Source organism: Oryzias melastigma, linkage group LG1 (genome assembly GCF_002922805.2).
Source record: "Oryzias melastigma strain HK-1 linkage group LG1, ASM292280v2, whole genome shotgun sequence".
NCBI lineage: Eukaryota > Metazoa > Chordata > Actinopteri > Beloniformes > Adrianichthyidae > Oryzias > Oryzias melastigma.
In genome coordinates this window covers 7,169,846-7,180,180 of record NC_050512.1, presented here as the reverse complement: position 1 = coordinate 7,180,180, position 10,335 = coordinate 7,169,846, and the positions used below count along the sequence as shown (strand labels likewise).

The window sequence follows — 10,335 nt, the reverse complement described above, 5'->3', positions numbered from 1 at the left end:
CCGGGACTCCCGTGAAAAGAGATCAATAGTATTTTTTTTTTCCTGGTTAAATAATAGTTTAAAAAAAGCATCAGAGACGTTTTATTTTGTAAACCACCAACAGAAGAAGATAATTTTTATTTTCTTAAGAATAAACAATTCTTTCGAAGCATCTACAGTATATCTATAAGCGTGGACATTTTTCATGGTTCTGTGCCAAACAACCTCTGCCTAGTTTAGAGGAGGCTTCTGCAAACAGCTTAACCCTTAAAAACCTGAGGTGTGTCGCCAGTGACGCTTAAACACAAAATCTTTAACATACTCTAACCTTTCTACCATTAACACAATTAATATGATTCTTGTAGATTCTGCAGAATTGATTGTGTTAACAAATAAAAAGTTGGATTAAATCGAAGAACATAAACACTGGATCTCTGGTGTTAAAGGGTTCATTTAACAACATGGTAAATGGCTTCTACCTTCCTTGAAGGCCCAATCGGCGCTTTACACTCACAGACCCATTCACACACTGATGGTGGCTCCGCTGCCGAACTCTGGTGCCAACCTCCCACCAGAGGCAATGTGGGAGTTCATCGTCTTGCCCAAGGACACTTTGACACATGGGCGGGCAAGGTGAGATTCAAACCTTCCGATCAGGAGTTGACCGCCCTACCGCTGCACCACATGCTTAAAGTTTTTGGCTAATTTAGAGATTTTTCCAGTCGTAGGCTAGCTTGGAGTTAAGCTAATATAAAAAGCATCATGCTAGCTGTTTTTTCAAAATTTGACTTTTTAAGTTCTTAAGGCTAATTTGGAGTTTAGCTAATATTTTAGTGCTACGCTTGTGCAATGTTGGTAAGATATCAACGTCAGCATTTTAAGCTTTCAGACGGAGCCTTTTTAGCTAGCTGTTTTGGGCTAATTTGATATGTTTCCAGTTTTTTATGCTAGTTTGGAGTTAAACTAATATGAAACGATTACACCAGTCTGCAACTTTTAACAATAATAGAGCCATTTGGGCTCGTTTTCAACTAATCAAAATCGAGAGGGAGCCGCATAGTCTTACTTTAGTCTCTAAGGAATTTTGATTTGCATTCATAACCTTCTTTTTTTTTAATAATATGACTTATGTCTTTTTTTAGTGAACAAAAGCAAAAATATAAAAAGAACCAAGCATCTCTCAAAATTTGATTTTTTATTATTATTATTATTTTTGTGTAGGTTTGACAGAAGCTCAAATAACTTGTTTTAAATTAAAAGATACTCTGTGCCAAACAGGATCATCTGAGTGCAGCTCTGGACAGCTAGTAACCAATGTGGTGCAGCACAAGATAACATGTGCCTTTAACTAATACAAGATCAAACTTTTTGCCAAAGTTTTACTTTGCATATAAAATCTGTAAAGCTGTGCCCTCCAAAGTAGTGAGGGATGATGTCACATACTATTATTTTACCAGGGTGATTCTGGGTCAGACTATAACTATGCCACCATCACCTGAGTGTATAGTTTGGGGTGAAGTGGGTCTGTAATCCCTACATTCTCAGAGGTTTTGGAATTTCCCATGTCTTTCACCTCCTGAAGGTGACGCAATTGTTGCCTTCACTGCCGAAGGGAAAATTCCTCATAAATAACTTCTGACAAGCCAATTAGCTTGAAGCAAAACAGTTGTCTTCCTTAACTTTGTTAGTGATTGCACAACCTGTCCACTCAGAGAACTGTTGAATTTAAGTCTTCTTTTATTTAAAGGTGCATTCAGATTGTATTCATTTGGTCCAAAAAGAGGGAGAAACTAAAAGATTGCCTAAGTAATTAATTGAGACCCTTGCTCTCTTTCAGATACTCAAAAATGCGTGATAAATGAGCATAATTTTCGAGCCACTGCTGGACATGAGGTTGATATAAGGAGCCCGAGGTGATGAGTCTCTTGGGCTGAAGATGGAGACACCTGTGGAGATTTTCCTGCAACTTCTTGCAGGGTGCAGTCTCCTCAGTGTGTGACTACTGCACTGCTCAGTATGCAATCGACTGATCAGGTTAAGAGCTTGGTTCACTCTGTAGGAAACCTGCAGCTAATGTCTCCAGTCTACGCAATCTGTGCATCAAAGACAGAGAACACCAACTCATTCCCCTGTATAGTTTGAAAGACTGCAGAGTCTCCACCAAGTGCAACCTGACCGAGTACTCTCCTAATTCCCCAGACTTTCTGTCAAGTGTTTCAGATGTGGAGAGTCAGGACATTTAAGGAGAGACTTCATCAGGTCAAAGACTCTGCCTGCTTCACATCGCCTTGGTAAGAAAACTCTGACAAAGGTTTACGGTTAGAAATGACATCAGACACAATTCAATAGCAACATGGGCTACAGATTAGCCGCACCAAAAACCAAGGAGAGAGCCAACAGGTTCCAGTCAAAGCGAATGGTATCCCAACACAAGTTGTGGCAGATACAGGAGCTCAAACAACTATAATGTTCTTTTACAGTAGTTTTCCAAAGAAAATGAGAAGAAACAATCAAAAATGTACCTTCTAAATGCAGGAGCTGGAGACAGCATGGTTGCAAAGCATGGTCTATTAACTGGGGTGTGCAAGTGGCCCCAATACATGACTCTGTTCTTCTGGGACTGGATCTAATAAAGGGTCATCATGTTGTCATTCATGCATGTGGCAAAGTCTTTATTGATAATGAGCTCGTGCCCTCCAAAATAGTTAGGGGTGATGGAACATAGTATTATTTTACCAGGGTGATGCTGGGTCAGACTACAACCATGCCACCATCATCTGTGTGTGTAATTTGGGGTGAAGTTAACGACCCAAGGCCAGGAATACCATGAGCATCACTGAAGCTATAGCTTTAGGGAGTATAATTACAACTATGGTAAAGAGAGTGCTGGTTAAGCTGTGCAACTTTTTAACTAGCAAATCAGCACTACCAAAAGGAGAGCTTGTCTTGGGCTACTAGTTGAAGTGGATCCTATAGAGCTGGAATGTGCAGGAGAAAATCAAGCAGAACTTGACTTAAAAATTGAATGGAAGAGCTTGTCAGTTGTAGTGTGGAGAGTGGTCACACCTTCCAACCTCCCAAAGCCTCTTCATGGCCTGGCAGCAGCTGTCAGTGAAACCTTAAGCGAGGAACAACAACAACAATTCATCCAGCTACTGTTAACATATCAGTCTCTGTTTGCAAAGACTCCGACTCAGGTTACTTGGAGTCAGAACACCATCATCATCTGAATGGACCTTCCCTGTAGTCTTGGCACAGAAGAAAGATTGAGGAGTCCAATTGTGTGGGGATTGTTGCTGTCTTAACAACTTGACCACAAAAGATTCATATCCTTTACCCAAGATTGAAGGGTTTCTGGATATGCTGGGAGAAGACATTGTGTTTTCAATGCTTGATCCTCAGCCTGGATACTGGCAGACAGCCTTGAATGGGAAAGACTGTCAGAAGATAGCCTTTATCACTGGATGGGGTCTGTATGAGTAAACACTGATGTCATTTGGCCTTTGTAATTCCCCAAGTACTTTTCAGAGGGCAATGGAGTTACTACTCTATGGGCTACAGTGGGAAATGCTGCTGATCTACCTGGACAATATCCTTGCCCTGGTTGAGGGGTAAATGAAAGTCTGGGCATGGTCACACAGGTTTTAAAAGTCTACACACCCATGGGCTTAGGTTAAAGCCATCTAAGTACCACGTACTTCAGGATGAGGTGCTTTTCCTGGGCCACATTGTGAATGGTTAAGGAATTCAGCCCAACCCAGCGCTGTATAGAGACGTACAGCTCTGGGAACTACCCCAGGACCCCCAAGCTTTCCTTGGGTTGTGTAACTATGTCATGCTCACACTGAACACGATTTGCACAGCAGAGATGGCCAGTTTCAATGTTAAGTCAGTGGTACTCATGGGATCTGAGGTCCTGTGGAAAGATTTGAGCAACAGGTGTGGCGCCACAGTCTGGCAGCAGCACAAATTGGTATGCAAGCTTTTGCAAATTACAGAGACGAGGACAACTCCTTACCATTCCGCATCCAATGGTCAAATAGAATGGTTCAATCGAACACTGCTCCAGATGATTAGGTGCTTTGTAGATCAGAGTCAGAAGAACCGGGACGAGTACTTACTACTGCTCACTTTAGCCTATCACAGCTCTCAGCATGCTATCACTGGGTTTACACCTAATAGACTCATGCTTGGCAGATAGTCCATCGGCCTCAAGATGTAAAAAACTGACATTGTTTCACTCAAATCTGAGCACATGGAAATCCTTGACCTAGCAAGAAAACATCTCCGGATGACAAAGGAACGCCAGAAAAAGCTGCCAGATGTTTTGGCCAGATAGCACACATTCCAAGTTGGATACCTGGTTTATGTAAAGGATGACACAAAAAAAGAAAGGTCTGAGCCCAAAGCTTCAAGCGTCATGGATGGAACCAGTGATCTTATTTGCATGTCATGGTCCTGTCCTTCATGAGATTCCGGACCAGTGGTATCAGAGCAATTTCTAACAGGACACTATGAAGAGAATCAAGTAAAAGTGGAACCAAAAGACAAGTTGGATAAAGAGAAGAAAGAGACTTGATGCAGGGAACAGAAGACCCTCCAAGAAAAATGAAAACCCCTAGGGGGCATATTAGCCTCGTTTCCACTGAGCAGTCCGGTATGGGAGGAGTAGTGTGGGGAGTGTTTCCTCTCAGTTAATTATCGCTTCCACTGAGAGGTTTGTTTTCATGGCACATGCATGGTGTAGACTGCTAGCGTGTCATTGCATCTTTGTAGTTGAGAAGAAAAGACTAGAAAAGAAACAACAATGGAGGTCGTCTATCAGCTCGTCTTTTTCCTGGTTTACTTTTTGTACGTCGTGTATAACAGGAATTTAATGTTGTTTGAAAGAAGATTGCCGGTGTCCAAGAAAAACACCAATGTAAAGAGGAAAATGGAATCACTAGCGCAGGCATGTCAAACTCAGTTTGGCTCTGGGGCCGGATCCAGACTTTCTGTTCTCAGGTGGGCCGGATCAGTAAAAGAATGTCAACTCCAACTATTTAGCTTTGTTTTTCAGTACTATGCTTTATCATTCAGCCTAAATTTGTAGCCTACCCTACATATTATAATCACGGATGACAAGGGATCTTTTCTAAGCACAACACATTTATTCACAAACAATGGAGAAAAAAATGATTTTCATGTTTGGCATTGAATGTGTTAACAACTGGTTTATTTTAACAGTTGAGTGAATGCAGTTTTACACCTGAACCAACTCACCACACTAAACAAACTCAAGTGGGAGCTATGAAAAAATATGTTTTGCCTTAATTATCATACTGCTTTGAAATAATGATAAATAAAAGTATATAATAATAAATAAAAATACAAAATAAAAGTTTTAGCAGTGCATGGGCAATAAGATAACTTCACTTCTGAAGTTATGTACCTGGGAAAGATTGAAATGGTAAATTTAAAAGGAGTGGATGACTACAAAATCTTGAACATCATGATGTTGGCCAGTAAAAAAGCAATTACCAGAAAATGGTGAAGTGGGTTAGTGCCTAAAATAGGAGAATGGGTTGATGTGATGTTCACCATCTATATAATGGAGAAACTGACATATTTAATTCAGTTTGGAAAGGATGGCTACATTACATTAGACAAACCAGAGCTGACTTTGTGTAGGACTGATGTAAAACGGAATGTGTGTAGGGTATAAATACAAAAAAAGACTCTAAATAGAGATTGATAATGAAGACTCACACCCCGGTTCTAAGCTACAGTGTTCTTACATTTTTCGTTTTATGTTTTTGTTAAATTTACTTTTATCTTGTTTTTTTTTTTTTGTGAACAACACATGTTAACATGTACATCTTGTATTACAAATTACTTATACAAGGGTCTTGTTTTTTTTCTCTTCATATTACATTTGTAAAATACTAACTTGTAAAATGTAACATAATCTAATGTTTTCTGAAAACTTGATAGAAAAAAATAAATAAATAAATACCGGATCAAACCTAACCGTACTGCTCAGTGGTAACGAAGCTAAAGTGAATCGCCCAGAAAGGTTAAGAGCAGGGGTATCCAAAGTCAGTCCACGAGGGCCGGCCTCCTGCTGGTTATCCAGAACCTCTGCCTTATCTGCTGCTGATTACCTGGATCAGGTGTGTTTGGCCAATTAGGAGCTTCAATGGCAGGTTGGTTGGAAAACATGTAAGACACCGGCCCTCGATGACTGACTTTGGACACGCCTGGTTTAGAGAATAGTTAAAGAAAAGAAGTTGTAGATGTTCAATAACCACTCAAGTGTTGAATTTGATTAAACTTAAATGTTAACGTTTTTTATGTGTTCATTAATTCCAGATTACTTCAGACCAGTGGTAATTCAGTTCTGTATTATTTCCTTTTTTTAAGCATTAGTACTGAAGGGACTCAGTACTCCAAGTTGGAGTAGTGTGGTACTTACTGTGACATAAGAGAGTCCCCTGTCATTCTGTTCTTATTGGTTGAGTGAAGTAACGCGATACTTAGACTTGAGACTAAGTTTGTAAGTAGAAGGTGCTCCTGCTCGTCGCATGGACAGGTCTCGCTGCTGTTCTGAGCTCGAGCAAATATTGTTAACATGTTGCCGTTGAAAGCCATTATCTGTACTCACCTGCTCACGACGAGTGAGAGTTTCTGAGGTAAGAGTGTTTGTTGAGTGAAGTGATTTCCCTCCCCACGCGCGTCCCAAAGAGTTACCAACTCAATATTGTGAAATATATATTGCTATCAATAATGTGAGTTTTGAGGCTGCAATGGAAAATCAGGATCAACAAACATTGAGAGGATTTCATCATGAAAAAGCTACAGATCTTGATGTTTGGGATGTTGAACTTTTTCTTGATATAAAAAGCATTTACTTGCTGGAAAGAATGCACTTTTGCTTTCTTCAGATTTAGTTTAGTCATTCGAGTAACATTTTTTTCTTCTTCATCGCACAGCTGACATGAATCTGCAGCCTCAGAATGATTAGCTGCAGTAAAAAGGAGCATCTGGTTTGTATTCTGCAGAGGTATGGCATCAGCACACATGGCCACAGGCATCTGTTGGTTAAAAGTAATCAGCTTAAAAAATATCACCACAAATACAGACGCTGCATGATTACCTCCATTTCAGAGACTGAAAATGGGCCCAAACCCTCAAAATAAGGTGTCAGTGTTTGAACAGTTTTGAGTGAGGCAGGGTGGGGAGCAGAAATCCTTTGGGGGCATTTTTGAAAGAATGAGATTTTAAAAAAACAGCAAACAGGCAAGAGCTTGTTCTGATTTTGAGTGATATATGTGCCAAACTACAGTTGTAAAATAATAACCCACAGGCAAATGCTTGGCCGGGAATCCAACTTTTCTGAGCCAAGCCTTGAGTAATACTCATCCCAAATGTCTTCAATAACCCCCCCCCCCACTCAACCCGTAACCCTGCAGGCTGTAACGGCTCCGTTTGAGGCTAGAGTTTCAGATGTGGAGATTGTGTGCGAGCATGGGAAAGGTGGCTTGATATGTAAATCTATAATAACCGGAAAAACTGGTAAGCTGGAGAGCCCCCATGTGAAAAGCACTCAGCACTCCACAGATTTATGGATGCAAAACCCGCCCCCCCATCACCACCCCTGTTTCTTTGGAATAACTGGCTCAGGGAGTGCAGACTTCAGGCCCAAAGAAAGTTGTAGAAGCTTTTTTCATTTTTTTACAGGGTCATACAGCGCAAACATGGAACAGAGGAAAGAGTCAAAAAATGACCACAAAATTCCATCACAAAATTTAGTTTCAAAGTAAGCTTTGCCAGCCTCTAAGCAGAACAAGTGAACTCTTCAGAGAGCAAATGAAGAATTGAAAAAAGGATTTCAGGCAGGAAGTGCACAGTGATGTAGTGCAGGCCCTCACGTAACAACAAAGTTTCTCAATATATGAAGATCAATATATGTACAGTATATTCCATATATGGAAGCAATATTTTTTCAGTATATTGAAATACTCCAACTATTACCGTTTTCCTATATTGAAATATACCAATCCAGATATTGTGTTATATTGCTCTATATACTGAAATATGCTTTATATATATATAAAATATTGATTAATTAATATTCTTGTCTTAATGACAATCAGCAGAAAACAAACATTAAAATATTTAACATACTCTAAATTTTCAAAGATAGACACGATCAGTGAAATTCCAGCTCACGCTGCTTTTCTCCTTCAGAATCTACTCGAATTACACTGATCGTGTTAACAATTAAAAAAAATGACAGTAAATCAAAGAGGTAAAAACTCCAACGCCACAGAGAAAGCTCCAGTGAGGTCTGACCCGATTCCAAACACTATCTAGTTTGTCCTTTCTACTGTCATGCAAAAAGAGTTCATGGGCCGGGTGAAAGAGGAAGGTGGGACCCAGCTCGTCCTGTCAGAGGGGCCCACGTGGCTCCTCCCCCTGCAGCAGCAGCAGATAAAAACAAGAGCACAGAACAGCCCAGCATCTCAGCCCGCTCCACCTCTTCAAGCAGGCCCATCATCTCTGAGCAAGCTCCACGATGAGTAGCTATTCAATCAGGCAGATGTCCTCAGCCGTACGCTCCTCTAATTCAGGAGGCTTTGGCTCAGGCCTGAGTCAGAGGTATGCTTCCAGCGTCTACGGTGGCTCAGGTGGCAGAGGAACCAGAGTCTCTGCTTCCTCTGCTTCCTATGGGGCTGGAGGTGGTCTCGGTTCGGCCTTTTCTTTCGGCTCTGGTGGCGGTACAGGCGGGGGTTCAGACTTCCAAGTCGGAGCCAACGAGAAGGCCACCATGCAGAACCTGAACGACCGTCTGGCCACATACCTGGACAAGGTGCGCACCCTGGAGAAGGCCAACGCTGATCTTGAGCTCAAGATCCGAAACTTCCTGGATAGCAAGGCTGGCCCCAGCCGCCGCGACTACTCAAAGTACTACACCATCATCGCAGACCTGCAGGGAAAGGTATGATATTGTGACTCCTGAGGTGCAGACGCGTAAGTTTGGTAGATTCTTTTTGCAAAATGTCATAGATTTTTTATCTTACAGCTCCTGGATGCGTTCCGCGTAGGAGGAAGCCTTCATATTTCTATAGACAACGCCAAGCTGGCCACAGATGACTTCAGAAGCAAGTACGTATCACGACAGGAGAACACAGATACATGAATGCATGTGGAGGATCTAACTCCACACGTCTTGGTCCCCTGCAGGTATGAGTCCGAGCTCGCCATGCGCCAGTCAGTGGAGGCAGACATCAGTGAACTGCGGCGAGTGCTTGACCAGCTGACCCTTGTCCGGTCCGACTTGGAGCTCCAGATTGAAGGCCTCAGAGACGAGCTGGCCTTCCTCAAGAAGAACCACGAGGAGGTCGGTAGCACATGTGAGGAAAATAGCTTGAATGAGACACAGAGCATGAATAAAAAAGCAAATGAAATTTGTTTTACAGGCGATGATGGCAACGAGGTCTCAAGTCTCTGGCCAGATCAACGTAGAGGTGGACGCTAAGCCACAGCCGGACTTGAATGTCATCATTGCTGAGATGCGTGAGCAGTATGAGTCTGTGGCTAATAAAAACAAGAAGGAACTTCAAGACTGGTTTGACAAAAAGGTAAGAGAGGACAGCTTTGCTGGATGAATTGCTTTGAAAGCTGAATATTGACCGAGTGCTCATTCTTCTCCTCCGTAGTCAGAGGGGCTGAAGGCAGAGATGAAAGAGAAAGAAGAAATTATTTCAACATCAAAGACCGAAGTCACTGACCTGAGTCGATCACTTCAAAGCCTGGAAATAGAGCTGCAGTCTCAACTCAGTTTGGTAAAGGATCAGTCTTGTTCTGCTCCTTTTCCTCTAAGTTTGACCTAGTCGTCATGTCCCTCACAGTCTCTCTCTGCTCTACAGAAAGCTGCAATTGAGCAGTCATTGCGTGAGAAGGAAACTGAATACTCCAATAAACTCCATAACCTCCAGGAGAGGGTATTAATGCTAGAGGGGGAATTACAAATGGTGCGCTCCGACACGGAAGGCCAACGCCAAGAATACCAGATCTTATTAGACATCAAGACCAGGCTGGAGATGGAGATCGCAGAATACAGGAGGCTGCTGGACGGAGAGGCCACGTGAGGAGAAGCAACACAAATCAGCTGTGAAGCTGAAGCTTTATTGTAGTTTTAATTATATTTTTTCTCTTTCTCTCCTCACAGAACCACCTCTACCTCCTCCTCCTCCACCTCCTCCTCGTCCAAAACCACAAAATACATAGTGGTCACCGAGGAGGTCAAGGATGGAAAGGTTGTCACCACCTCCTCCTCTGAGGTTTCCTCTTAAGGAAAAGATGGAAGGGCGA

General features: G+C 42.0%; 1 protein-coding gene across 1 annotated transcript; it reads left to right on the top strand.

Annotated features, from left to right (window-relative positions):
• The first annotated feature begins 8,474 nt into the window (after positions 1-8,474).
• On the top strand, positions 8,475-10,335 carry LOC112137291 (keratin, type I cytoskeletal 13). The gene is made up of 7 exons (XM_024259534.2): positions 8,475-8,959; positions 9,044-9,126; positions 9,205-9,361; positions 9,441-9,602; positions 9,681-9,806; positions 9,891-10,108; positions 10,193-10,335. Exons 1-7 carry the CDS (start codon positions 8,537-8,539, stop codon positions 10,314-10,316), a joined length of 1,293 nt encoding a protein of 430 aa, XP_024115302.1. The 5' UTR covers positions 8,475-8,536; the 3' UTR covers positions 10,317-10,335.